Raw genomic sequence first — 13,936 nt, forward strand, 5'->3', positions numbered from 1 at the left:
GTGAATGCTTGGATCCATTGTTTTGAAGTCAGTCTAATTTAATGTATATGCTAGGTTTTGATTCATATACATTTTGGATTGATAAAATTTGATTTTATAGAGGCTATATCGATGAAAAAAAAACATTGTTCATTAAAGTTAAGAAAAATGATGTATATATTGTGGTGCATTTGTGTGCTCTCACTTTTAATGTCATTTTATATATTGATTGATTCCACTTATAGTTACTTCCAAAAAGCAATGCATGAGTAAAGTTTCACTCCTAAAATTGATTTTCACTTTATGTATGCTTTTTTTTATTTGGTGTCATTACCATTGTTTGCCTCCCGATAGTGAAGTTTATCATAAATCATTTGAAGAGGTTGCAAATGTACATTGTTGTTCTTTTCAGCCAAATGATATATTATTTGTTTTTTTATCATAATTGTAATTAAATTGCAATGTTCCATTTTTTTTTCAAGTTTTTATAACTTACAAAACTCTCTTCAATCACTAATACATATTTTATATTAAGGTTGTAATGTTAGGTCTGCCAATCAAATGGGTTAAATGATATATTATTTGTTTTTTCAGAATTCTAATGAAAATTGTAATGTTTCAATTTGTTTTCAAGTTGTAACTTACAAAACTATCTTCATATTTTATATTAAGGTTGTAATGTTAGGCCTCACAATCAAATGGGTTAAAAATCTACAAATAAAAATGTATTTATTTGCTCATTTTTAGAGATAAAGTTGTCAACTTGTAGCCTAAAAACTTGGGGGAAACTCACATTCTAAATACGGTTATGTTTTTCTTGATAAATTATGATTTAAATAACATTATTTAATTTTCATTACAATTTCGCATATATATATATATATATATATATATATATATATATATATATATATATATATATATATATATATATATATATAATGCTTCCTCTTTTGTCTCATATCACCCTTCTATTTTCCTGGTTTTGTCTTTACTTTCTTCATTTTATTAATTTGTCTCTTGTTCCCCTTCTATTTCCATATATATATATATATATATATATATATATATATATATATATATATATATATATATATATATTATGGAAATGAAAGTTAGGAACAGTACCTGACCCCAGGTACTGTTCATCAGGTTTACTTAATCAACCATGGTCACCGCCTCCACCCCCATCCAGTTTATTCCAAACTCACAAAGCCTGATCTCGATCATTCCTCAACCCTGTATCATTGTTCTATTGAGTACCATCATCATCGTCGTCTCGGCTTTAGGTCACCGTTCTAAATACGCCACCGCCGCCGATTTCATAGATCGTTTCTTCTTACTCTCAGCTTCTTATCTTGCTCGCTCCAATCCGGTCGACTCTTCCTCTGCCTTCCAGTTCATTCCATCTTTCCAATTGATTGTTCGCCACAGTCTCCTATAGTCTCATATTTCAGTCCAGTTCATCGACTCCCACAATATCGATTCCTCTCACTACATACATCTCCGTCATCTACCACTAATTGAAAAAGATTGACGCGTTTCCAATCATTCAACAACCGACGACGGCTTCACGATTTTGAGGTTTTTGGCTTCGATTTTTAAGGTATGTGAAGTTCTATAGCCACGATTTTCATCTTTCTTGATCGATTTTGTCTGCAACTGCTCCACCACCTCGCCACCGCCGGTGATGCAACATCGGAAGCTTCTTTCAAGAAAACCATTGCTACTAAAAAAACCCTAAATTCAAGAACGAGGATGTTTGCCACTGCTCAATCAAATCCTAAATCACGTCTCTTCCTACTTTGCTTCACTAAAGTCACGTTTGTCAGATTCGTCAAATCCGAAAACGATCCGGTGTTTACGGTAGACGAAGGTCTTTCTCCAGAAATCTGTCGGAATTATCAGGGATTCAAAATAAGTTAACTGTGATTTCATTCACAATTTTAGGAGTTTATTACAATTTTGTTACCTTTGACAATGATGAATATATCGAAGGTCAATACTATATTGCCAGAAATTTGTTTTTTTTTTTTTGTTTGTGTTCATCATATTATTCTACAATATTTCAACTATAACAACAATAATATTTACGCTTTTGTTATTCATGTGCTAAAATTTTGTTGATGTCAACCGTATGAAAGCGTATCTTAAAGTTTTGAAAACAAGAATGCAAAACAAATAACCAAAATAACTCTTTGATTAATTGGAAAATCACTCAAAACCAATGTTTTTACAATCTGTTCTCATAATCATAAACTCGATTATAGATAGGTATATATAGCCTAACAAACCAACTTGTATTAGACTAGGAAACTTATGACCAACTTGCCATAAACTAAACTTTCCATAAATTAGATTGCTTGGTCTCCAAGTCCTCTTCGACTTAGGATTCCAACAATCACCCCCGAATCTCTAAGTCCTTCTAGAGAATTCTTCAACCCCGATCAACATCCTATTATCTCTTTTAACCATCCCGACCTCTTTATCAAGCTTGTTCTGAGAGCAACTTTCCACCTAACAACAAGACTAGGTCACGACCACATTTACCGTCTTCCGTCACCCGCAAAACGAGCCGAATCAAAGTTACCCGCTTTGATGTCTTCTCGTCCGTTTATTCTGCGCTTCCGTTAGCCGCTCTACCTTAGAACAAGATCGATCAAGAAAAATTGAGGCTGTTGTTGAGATGCTTCAACTTGCACTCAAAAACAATCCACACCCCTTAAACCAAACTCAGTTCCCGTTGTGTTTGCCCCACAGCGAAAGGCTACGGTATTCTTGAAACCGACTCTCAAACTGGCACCGTCTTCACCTCTCTCTGATACTAATTAATGTTTTGAAAACAAGAATGCAAAACAAAATAACCAAAATAACTCTTTGATTAATCGGAAACTAACTCAAAACCGATGTTTTTACAATCTGTTCTCATAATCATAAACTCGATTATAGATAGGTATATATAGCCTAACAAACCAACTTGTATTAGACTAGGAAACTTATGACCAACTTTCCATAAACTAAACTTTCCATAAATTAGATTGCTTGGTCTCCAAGTCCTCATCCACTTAGGATTCCAACATATCTCATGTATTCTTTGGTTGCACAGATTCAAACAATTTTGTAGATGTTGCGTCTCACACTGATGGTCAAACCTCTGTTACTGAATTGGTTTGAATGACAGTTCTCAAATGGCTATGCCTTTATTACTGGTATGATTCATTTCCTGTGAAGATAAAATTCTGAGCCACTCATGATTGCAACTATATCTCATTAATGTGAGTATTGAATTCATTCAATTAAGGTAATTGAAATTATGTATATTGTAATTTTTTTTGTGGATAAAATCAGGTGCAAGGAAGTTGATGAATTCGCAGTTATGGCACATGTGTGCTGGCCCTTTAGTCTTTTTACCTCAAATTGGAAGCCTCATGGTCTATTTTCCACAAGCCCACAACGAGCAAGTAAGCTTCTTTCAGAATATCTTTGTAAAAAAAAATACATGTATTCTATCTCCTAATAGAATTCTTCCTTTTTTTATTGTTTTATGCAAGCTTGCAGCATGATGCGAACCTGATGAAGTTTATGCATAGATGACTCTTCAACCCGTAACTAAACTAGGTCAGCCGATGTATCATGTTTTATTTGTGATTTTTTTTTTGAGTTTTTAGAAATAGATTCTGACATGATGTAGATTTTTGTAGTATGATCAACAAGCATTACTTATGTGTGAAATGGTTTTGAAGTAAAACAAGCACCCAGCTGCAAAAACACATGTTCCGAATACTCACTTGAAGCGCAAGGTCGGATTAAATTTTTCGTTAATTTTTCTGTTTTTTTTTCAAGATCTATTGGAAATGAATTAGGATTGACAAATTTATATTTTTTTATGTGTTTCATCCTCTTTTCACCGGAGAAGCTGCTACATGGCAGGCTTGGCTATATATTGGCTTATCCAGATTTAGTAACATGGTTCGTTTTGGAGTGGCTGGCCTTAAATTAAGGCGTGGGTATGCTCGATCACAATCAGGAGAGCCAATCCATGTATTATTTTCAGCAACTCTTTTATATCAATGAGTTATTGATCATATGGATTATCATATGATAGAGGATTTTGAAATAGAATATCCAGTATTCATTGCTTTATATGTTCAACACAAATAATATGAGAAATGAATTCGAGTTTCAACAAATGTATTACAACAATCTTTCTTCCATTTTCTTTTTTATTACAGCGTTAACTTACACGATATTTATATTCATTTTTTTAGCACTGCAACATTGGAGCTTGCCATGCCATTAAGAGACGGTTCGATAAATCTTTCAAATTCTCAGAATTGTCAACTCTCTACAAGATGAAACGCAAGTGTAAGAATAATAAGCTCTTTTCATTTTAAAATAAAAAAGAACCATTATTTTTTAGATATTTTATGTTATCTTTTTCTACTTAAATTACTTGATCATAATCTCGAATGTTGCTATTTTATCTTTTTTCTAAGTTATATTTTATTTTTTGATTGTCTTCCAGGTAAAGAGAAGTTTAGGCTAGAGGCTTCAGTTGTTGTTGGATGGAGAAAGAAACACCAAAAAATGGCTCCAAAAGGAGAGATTATGGTACTTTATTTTAGAAATAATTTATTACATTTGATATCTACAAGCATGAATTAAAAGCACAGAGGGAGAGAATCTTTCAAATTGATGACTACAATGTTTAAAGCTAGATACTTTTTCCAACAACTTATGTCGGGAGTTCAGTACTACCATTTCCTGGAGATTGGTTGAGTGGTCTCAATTGCTATACTAACCATATAAATCGAAGTACATTGCTAATTTCTGCATGTAACCTTCATATGGATATCTCTCTCATCTATCTCATTCTTTTGATGAATTTTCTGTAGATATTAACATGTGATCAATTGGAAATTTCGGCAACAAGGGCAGATTGCCAGATTGTTACAACTGAAAAAAGAGAAAGCCAAATCATTATCAGGTACATATGTAATAAATAAATGATAAGTATCAAGGGTATTCTTGGTATTTTAGCAGCTACTACTACATGATCAAACAAAGTGCATTCATTTATAAAATCAAAGACAATACATAATTTATTGTGGGCGATTGTTTAATTTTAATCCAAAAGTTGAAGGTATCAAGATTCAATATATGGAGTTTTTTTGTTTCGAAAAATACGTTCATATATAACATTGTACTTTTAAAGCTAAAAGTATGATGTCAGAAGTGATAAGTGGATAATTGGATGATATTGCTATAATACCATAGATTTTGCAAATTAATCCTCTAAAATGTTGAATTACTACAAACAATAACTAAATTAATAAAATTTCGTAGATTTGATTTTGCAAGATTAGTATTCAAATGCAAAAATCATAATTTTTATCATGAAAACATTATTATTATTTTGGTAGGTGGTAGGAACCTTGAAATACTATATTTACAAGAAAATAAAGCTTTTATGTTGTTTAGATGAAGTCTTACTTGGAGCATCTTTTTGCAAAAAATAGGGTTCTTTTTTATTTTTACTCAAATCGTGTTCTTTTTTTTTTTTTTTTTTTTTTTTGTTAACATTTTATAGATTTAACATGTGAAAGGCGGTACTCTAATTTCTTATGATGGGAAGTGCAGCTTCTAGAAATTTCACAAGTTCCTGAAGAGCATGTGAGTTTTGTTTCTTTTTTAGGGAGAGAAATAGCAACATGCTTTTATTGAAATGTCTATTATAACATCCTACTTTCAATTTGTAATTAGATATTTGTTAATTGTTATCCATGAATTATAATTTTATTTTCTTTGCTGCCAATAGCTTATATTCACACCAAAACCAAACTTCCATGCAGCCTGAACACAGGAATTATGATCTAAAAAAATAACTTCTATGACATAGTTCAAAAATGGCGTAGTCGCGTCCCCTTTCTAATTTATAATAACGATGATAAACTTATTAGTATACATCAATCATTATATACAAATTTTGTGAGCATTTGTATTATTAAATACGGAGTAATTATTTTTTTACTATATAAATTATTTTTTATCGTTAAACTAATAGATCACTAGAAACAACATAGTGTTTTTATGACGGGTAGGAACCGAACGTTCACCGTAATCTCCACTCTTCTAGTCTTGATACATGGACTTAGTCAGATACATATCATGCCGTTAAAAATATAAAATCAAATAAAATAAAAGTCATGATAACGACTACACTACTTTTCATGAATTTTATTTATTTATATACCATTCAATTTCTTTATGAAAAGTCAAGTCCTAGTCTCCTACCCGATTAAACAAGTTTGATTGGCTTATAAAATACGGCAAGTTGACTCCGTAAATTTCTCATATAAAACGCGCAATAAATTTTTCTTTATTTTATATACCATATTTAATAAAAGCTAGTTGTATTTTTTAAGTAAACGTGTAGGATTACAATTTGTGTTACATGCTCACAACTGTCATATATTTTAATTCAATACACCTAGTTAACATCTCAAAGCTTTTGGTTTTCATTAAGCCTAAAACTAAATCAACAAAACCTTAAAAAAAAACATAAAAAAATGTCTACATACTATAAGAAACAATACTACAATGTATGGGGCTGTTTTTAGGTGTTGTGGTTGGCATGGAAGTGTCTCAATGACGTTATAATACGAGGAACACCCTCTCCTTTCATGTTAAAGGATATTATGTTCATGTTAAAGGATATTATGGTATGAAATGTTATAACAACCACAAGGAGCAACTTAGAAATGTTGATGTGGATTAATTTGCCGGTAGCAAACACCACCTCTTGACTATATATATATATATATATATATATATATATATATATATATATATATATATATATATATATATATATATATATATATATATATATATATATATATTTTTTTTTTTTTGCATTGATAAATTTCAATGATGAACTTTCACCGATGTCAAATGGGTGTTGTTTGAAGGTTTTGTTTTCATTCTAAATATTGATTGGTCATTGCAAATTTAGTTTTATTATTATTATTATTATTATTATTTCAAAGGTAAAAATAACACCACATCCCACTCATAGAAAAATTGTGACAAAAATGATAAAATCCTACGTGGCACATATATGTCACATTTTTATCATTAACAAAACAACCACCACATCATTTAGTCTGAACACCATTTCCTATATAAATGACATGTTGTTAAGGATGACATGACATGTAAGATTGACTTTTTAGTATAATAACCAATGTTTTAAAAATTGGTTTTAATCGGCCGGTCGAACCAGTTGGACCGGGAACTGGAGGAGAGAGCGATTCAACTATCATTGGTTTTATGTCGATTTCTGAACCGGATTGAGCTGGCCGGTTCTTAGGAAAAACCCGGTTAAACCGAAAAAAAAAACACATGGAAAAGAACTATTTGCATAATAAACTTTGATGATTCGTTTTCAAATCTATTCAGTTTTTCTCTAAATAAAAAACATACGGTAAATGTTATAATGTTTTTTTGATGTGTTTGTCTTCATATAAAACTATATTTTGTTTCGATATTATATATATATATATATATATATATATATATATATATATATATATATATATATATATATATATATTTACGTATATGGATTCATGTAAAATACTATAACTTATAATTATGCGTTATTTTAATGTATTTAGATTGATCTATAACTTATTTTTATGTATATTTTTAATGTTTAAACTAGTAAAAGTCAAATTCATGATATATATATATATATATATATATATATATATATATATATATATATATATATATATATATAGAAAAATAGGAAAAATAATGAAAATTATAGAAACCGGTTGAGCCGATGGTCGAACCAGTTAAACCGGTTAAACCAGGAATAAAACATTGATAATAACATGTATACACGTATAAGACCTTCATTTTTGGAAACGACAAACGAATTAAGTGGAGCCTACTCGCAATATTTCAACGAGCACCCCGGGTTCGAGCTTTTTTACAGGACAAACCCAGCTTCCATAGGGATTTCAGAAAAAAATTTCCCACATATCGCACACAAGTAGTTTAAGGGAATAGAATATTTTTTCCTATAAAACCGGGCGAATGATAGGTTTTACTTCAATAAATGGCGAGTTCTAGTTCACATGTAGCCAGCTTTATTCCCTTTGTCTTCACCGTTTTCCTTATCTTCAATATAGCAAAAGCCCAATCCAATATAACACGAGGTTCTTCTTTGAGGCCTACAGGTGCCACCACCTCATGGTTATCGCCGTCGGGACTATACGCCTTCGGTTTCTACCCACAGACTGGTGGCTACGCCGTCGGTATTTATATTGCCGGAATTGCAGAAAGAACTGTGGTATGGACGGCCAGCCGCGACACCCTTCCACTCTCCAGTAATGCTACTTTGACTTTCACAACCGATGGAAGGCTCGTCCTGGACCAAACTCAAAGCCAACAGATCAGTATCTCTGGTACCGACGGTGCGTCGGTCGCTTCCATGCAAGACTCCGGCAACTTTGTGCTCTATGATTCCGACCGAAGAAGAACGATACTGTGGCAAAGCTTTGACCACCCTACTGATACCCTTTTGGTTGGACAGCGTCTTGTAGCCGGTCAAGATTTACTTTCCTGTGTCTCGGAGACTGACCACTCGATTGGGATTTTCAAGCTCAGTATGCAATCCGATGGGAACCTTGTCCAATACCCAAATTTAGGGTTTCCAAATGGACCGAGCACTGCCTACTGGGCATCCGGAACCTTCGACAAGGGACCTAACGTGACACTGAATCTTGATTCCGATGGCTTTCTGTACTTGTTGCAAAACTCAACTTTTTATATCAGGAATCTAACACAAGGAGGCTATCCTAGAGAAGATGCAATCTATCGCATGAAGATCGACGTGGACGGAATCTTTCGACTTTATTTTCATAATTTAAGTAACACAAGCCAGAATGAATTAGTCGTATGGGCATCTTCTAATGACAAGTGTACAGGGCGGGGTCTGTGTGGTGTAAACGGGTATTGTGATGTCATTAACGACGCTGCGAGATGCAGATGCTTACCTGGGTTTGATTTTGTGAATCCGAATTCTTGGTCTTCAGGTTGCAAAAGAAATTACACAGCAGAAACTTGCAAAATTCAGGAAGGAGATGAAGGTACCTCATCCCAGATGACAAGGTTGCTTAATACTTTTTGGGAAGATGATGCATATGCTCTCGCAGAAGCGTCAAACCAAGTAGAGTGTTCACTTGCTTGCAAGAATGACTGCAACTGCGAGGCGGTATTGTTCACAGAAGGGAGTTGCAGGTTGCAGAAGCTCCCTTTAAGATACATGCAAGTAAGAGACAGTGATTCAAATGTCGGATTCATCAAAGTCTATGTATCGTCTGTAAATAATGGGTCAGATCCAACTAATTCATCGGTTCAGGTCAAGAGAGTGCGACAAGTGAAGTTCTTAGTTATGGTGGTTTCACTTTTCTCATTTTCAGTACTCATTTTGCTACTTTCTGGAGTAATCATGTGGAGATCTCACGTTTGCGCATACAAAAAGATTTCTGAGCATGTAAATGTTCAGTTGTTCGAGGATGTTGGGCTCCGGGCATTTTCATATGCTGAGCTAGAGAAAATCACAGATGGTTTTAAAGAAGAATTGGGTAGAGGATCATTTGGGATAGTTTATAAAGGAATTATAGAGAGCTCGATGAAGATTGTGGCAGTGAAGAAATTAAAACAAGAGTTGGCACAAGAAGGGGAAAGAGAGTTTCAAACTGAAATGAAAGTGATTGGGAGAACTCATCATCGTAACCTAACAAGGCTACTTGGTTATTGTTGTGATGGTCCCGAAAGGCTCCTGGTTTTTGAGTATATGACCAAAGGATCACTTGCAGATATATTATTCGACCCCAAAAGCAAGCCATCTTGGTCAGAGAGAATAAGAATTGCACTTGACATTGCCCATGGGATCTTCTACCTACATGAAGAATGTGAAACACCCATAATTCATTGTGACATCAAGCCTCAAAATATCCTCATGGACGAGTATGGATGTGCCAAGATTTCAGACTTTGGATTGGCAAAACTACTGGAACATGACCAAACTAGAACGTCCACTTTGATAAGAGGAACAAGGGGTTATGTTGCTCCTGAATGGCACAAGAAGCTGCCTATAACAGTTAAAGTGGATGTGTATAGTTTTGGGATTGTTCTATTTGAGATTTTATGTTGCCGAAGGAAGCTTGACAACAACCTTCCATCTGATGAAGCTATTCTCGAAGAATGGGTCTATGGATGTTATGAAACAGATGAATTATTCAAACTAGTGAATGATGCAGATGTAGATAGAAGAACACTAGAACGGATGATCAAGATAGGCCTTTGGTGCACTCAAGAGGATCCGTCCCTCCGCCCCTCGATGAAAAAAGTAGTGTTGATGCTTGAAGGGACTGTCAAAATCCCAGTACCTCCAAATCCTACTTCATTCTTGAGTGCCGTTTAGTTTTGCAAGTATTAGTTCAAGAGTAACCCTCGTCATCTTATTTTCCCTCCGTCCTAAAATTATAATCTATCTTTGCTTTTTGGTTTTCCTTTTTGGTTTGACCCAAAATAATAATAATTCATTTTTAAAAATAAATAATATTTTTACCAAAATATTCTATCATTATTACTTAACCAACTAAACATTTAATGAAACATTAAATACGAAGTAGCGACAAAACTGTCATTTTATTAAATAAAGTTAATAATAATTAATATTTTTTTTCTTAATCTGTGTGTTTTTTGTTTGTCTGTGGACGGAAGGAGTATTTAATTAGTCATTTGTAACACACATGCAATTTTTTCATAAACACATGGCGCCCCATTCTTGAGACAAGTTGTAAAATAACACTACAACATTAACAACCTATGGCGACGAAGAATTCGGACTCTATGGCGACAATATGTCGTCGGCATAGGGTATAGCGACGACATGTCGTCGCAATAGAGTCGTCGGGATAGTTGTGTCGGCATAGGTCAAAAGTTTCGTCAGTATAGATGTCGTCGGCATTGGTGAATCTATAGCGGCGACGTGTCGTCGGGATAGGTTCTTGTCAATCATATTTTCAGGGATAAAATATAAAGTTTTATTAATTACCTATAGCGACGACTTGTCGTCGGTAAACCTATTGCGACAACTTGTCGTCGCCACAGGGTTTGCCTATCCCAACGACAGGTCGTCGCTATAGGGTTTTAACAGGAGCCAATGCATACCGATAGCGACGACATGTCGTCGGGATAGGTACTGTTTGTTATTTTTTTTTCCAATTTTACAGATTTAGTACATTGCCATTCCTACATTTTTAACAAATCCAAAACACATTCCAACATATATCAATTGAAATACATTAACTAAGTACCATTGTTCAAATTCAAAACATCAAATTCAATTAGTTAACTAACATTGTTCAAAATACTAAAAACATCAAACATCATTATCATAATCATATCCTTCTCCTTCTTCTCCTTCTCCTTCTTCTTCTTTTCCTTCTCCTTCTCCTTCTTCTTCCATCCTTTCGTCAACTTGTTGAGAGGTAGTTGCTTGTGTGTTAGAGTTGAATAGAAAGTTAGGAAGTGGTGGTGGTTGGAAGCCCGTAATACATGCCGCCAATGATGCATTATATTGTTGCAAGTATTCTTGCATTTGTTGTGCATCAAATTGGGATTGAGATTGGGAAGATTTTGAAGTGGAAGGTCGTTTATTTGGAATTAAACCGAAGTTGGCGGTTGGTCTCCTAACCACCCCGCGAGCATGCCCGCGTCTCGTCCCAAGGGCACGTTCTAAACATTCTTCCTCGTCTACTATTCCGCCTTCCCCAACCTCGCTTTGCATTTTCTTATATTCTTCTTGAATTTTTTCCTAAAATAAAGAAAACAATAAACATACGTTAATTAAAACAAACAACTAAACTTAAACATTAAAATAATAATAATAATAATCCTAAACAATATCAATTTCATACAATTTCATATACCAGCATAAACAATATCAACATAAACAATATCAATTTCATATAACAACCTAAACAATATCAATTTTTTACAGTTAGTTTGTTTAAAGTTTAAACCTAAACAAACAACACAATTACATATATATATATATATATATATATATATATATATATACACACACAAACAAACAATACAATAGAAAAAAAATTAGAAAAAAACAACAAACAACAACACAATCATATATATATATATATATATATATATATATATATATATATATATATATATACAACACAATCACATATATATACAAACAACAAACAATTTCAACACAATTCTTGTAATGTAATGTTCCGTAATGTTACGTATTTTTGGCTAGTCAAAGAAGCAAGTAATACTCCGGTGGTGGCTGGTGGTGATTTCAGGCGTCAACACTAGGCGGTGGAAGGGTGAGGCAGTCACTAGATCGGTGGAGCTTCACCACCGGTTGCTACATACAAAAAAACCCTAAATTAGGGGTAAAAATCAATACCAAATAACAATAAAAAACAAATTAGGGGTAGAAACAACCTTGGATTGGGTTAATCGCCGGAAATTGTCGTTGGGTAGCCGATTTCGTCGCTTGGGGAGGAGAGAATGCAGAAACAATGGCTGTGTGCAAATGAAAGAAAGCTACGTAATTGTTTTAGGGTATACCCTTATGCCAACAACATGTCGTCGGCATAGGGTCGACATAAACGACGACGTATTATTTAACCCTGAAATAAAAATATATATGTAAATTAAAAACCCTGTGCCGACGACTTGTCGTCGGCATAGGGTGTCCAAAAACTATGTTGTTTCTTTTTTCTGACACTTGAAATAAAAATGAATGAAAAATACTTTTTTTTCTTACCTATACCGACGAAAAGTCGTCGGTATATATTTTCATATTACCGCCAACATTTTCGTCGTTCCAGACCTATGGCGACGACATGTCGTCGACACAGATATAGCGGTCAAAGAAAATTGGTCAAAAGTTCCAAAAGCTATGGCGACAACATGTCGTCGGGATAGGTGTCGTCGCCTTAGCTTTGTATTCTTGTAGTGTAACTCGTAGTAAAAGTAGTTACGTTTTATTAATGATCATTCATGGTTTAATTAAGTAAGTAATTTACGCATTCATGGTTCAAGTAAGTAATCTACGTAGTAAAAAAAGATTTTATTAATTCAACACTTATAAGATTTTACACACTACAAAAAGGTATGGGTTGTCGCCGCTAATACCTTTAGCGGCGACATGTCGCTGCAAATGAGTCGCCGGTAATACTTCGTTGCTAATGAGAACCTAGTCGCCGCTAATAGTGTATCGTCGCTGTTATGGGTGTGTCACCGCGAAAGACTAGATGTCGCCGCAAATAGTATGTCGCCGCCGCTAATACTGTTTGCATGTGTCATTATCTACCACTTTCTTACTCATGTTAGATCCAAACCCATCGGGCAATTTAACATCTCTTATAAATTGGCAAAAGATTTTGCAGTCAGATTTCTTGAATGAGTAGTTTGCATATGGTCTAGTGAACTTGTTACCTTTTTTTGCAACCATTGATTACGCTGGATATTCAGATTTTTCAAGTCCTCACGTGCATTTGATGACCAATACTCGAGCTCGAAAAATATGCTACATTTCGACCAGTTCAACTCGAATCCTTTGTCGATCCATGTTTGCATTGAGAGTGTTAGGATGTTTAACCGGTTTACCAAGTAGTAGACGACCTAGTTGTTCTTGTATGTCTTCATTAGTAAAGTGTCTTGGAGCGAGTCTTGTCTCGGGTTGCTTGTTAAATTTCAAACTCATCCTTAATGGATCATCAACATCAAAGAACCAACGATGGCCAATATAAACAACTTTATTTATTGCACGGTACGAGGGAGTGTCTTCATTGCAAGTTGGGCATGCTCTATACCCTTGTCCGCTCCAGCCCGA

The 13,936-nt window shown here is 34.1% G+C and overlaps 2 protein-coding genes across 8 annotated transcripts; both read left to right on the forward strand.

The window, feature by feature from the left end:
- Positions 1-1,206: 1,206 nt before the first annotated feature.
- LOC145070052 (uncharacterized) lies at positions 1,207-5,904 on the forward strand. 7 transcript variants are annotated; one of them, XR_013689798.1, is made up of 11 exons: positions 1,207-1,977; positions 3,104-3,280; positions 3,335-3,440; positions 3,531-3,597; positions 3,681-3,779; positions 3,896-4,020; positions 4,248-4,344; positions 4,505-4,590; positions 4,698-4,794; positions 4,875-4,966; positions 5,570-5,820. XR_013689798.1 is itself a non-coding variant. In XM_079016975.1 (8 exons), the coding sequence occupies exons 4-8, from the start codon at positions 3,946-3,948 to the stop codon at positions 5,580-5,582; spliced, it is 363 nt and encodes a 120-aa protein (XP_078873101.1). In that variant the 5' UTR covers positions 3,301-3,440; positions 3,531-3,597; positions 3,681-3,779; positions 3,896-3,945; the 3' UTR covers positions 5,583-5,904. The 7 variants fall into 7 exon arrangements, 4 of the variants coding, with proteins under 4 accessions (XP_078873101.1, XP_078873102.1, XP_078873098.1 ...); XR_013689800.1 differs by lacking the exons at positions 1,207-1,977; positions 3,104-3,280 and having other exon boundaries at positions 3,301-3,440; positions 4,694-4,794; positions 5,570-5,821; XM_079016975.1 differs by lacking the exons at positions 1,207-1,977; positions 3,104-3,280; positions 4,698-4,794 and having other exon boundaries at positions 3,301-3,440; positions 5,570-5,904.
- Positions 5,905-8,069: 2,165 nt separating this feature from the next.
- On the forward strand, positions 8,070-10,645 carry LOC145069249 (G-type lectin S-receptor-like serine/threonine-protein kinase LECRK1). The gene has a single exon (XM_079016192.1). It carries the CDS (start codon positions 8,108-8,110, stop codon positions 10,478-10,480), a length of 2,373 nt encoding a protein of 790 aa, XP_078872318.1. The 5' UTR covers positions 8,070-8,107; the 3' UTR covers positions 10,481-10,645.
- The last annotated feature ends 3,291 nt before the right edge of the window (positions 10,646-13,936 follow it).

This window comes from Lactuca serriola, chromosome 8, assembly GCF_051521515.1.
Source record: "Lactuca serriola cultivar US96UC23 chromosome 8, Lser_US96UC23_V15, whole genome shotgun sequence".
NCBI classification, from domain to species: domain Eukaryota; kingdom Viridiplantae; phylum Streptophyta; class Magnoliopsida; order Asterales; family Asteraceae; genus Lactuca; species Lactuca serriola.

What these genes read in the sequence shown, in the direction of transcription:
- LOC145069249 (XM_079016192.1), top strand. Translation starts at nt 8,108, where the DNA reads ATGGCGAGTTCTAGTTCACATGTAGCCAGCTTTATTCCCTTTGTCTTC.
- LOC145070052 (XM_079016972.1), top strand. Translation starts at nt 3,946, where the DNA reads ATGGTTCGTTTTGGAGTGGCTGGCCTTAAATTAAGGCGTGGGTATGCT. An exon ending in CTACAAGATGAAACGCAAGT is followed by an intron (nt 4,345 to 4,504) that starts GTAAGAATAATA and finishes ATTGTCTTCCAG; the next exon opens with GTAAAGAGAAGTTTAGGCTA. An exon ending in CTCCAAAAGGAGAGATTATG is followed by an intron (nt 4,591 to 4,697) that starts GTACTTTATTTT and finishes GTTTAAAGCTAG; the next exon opens with ATACTTTTTCCAACAACTTA.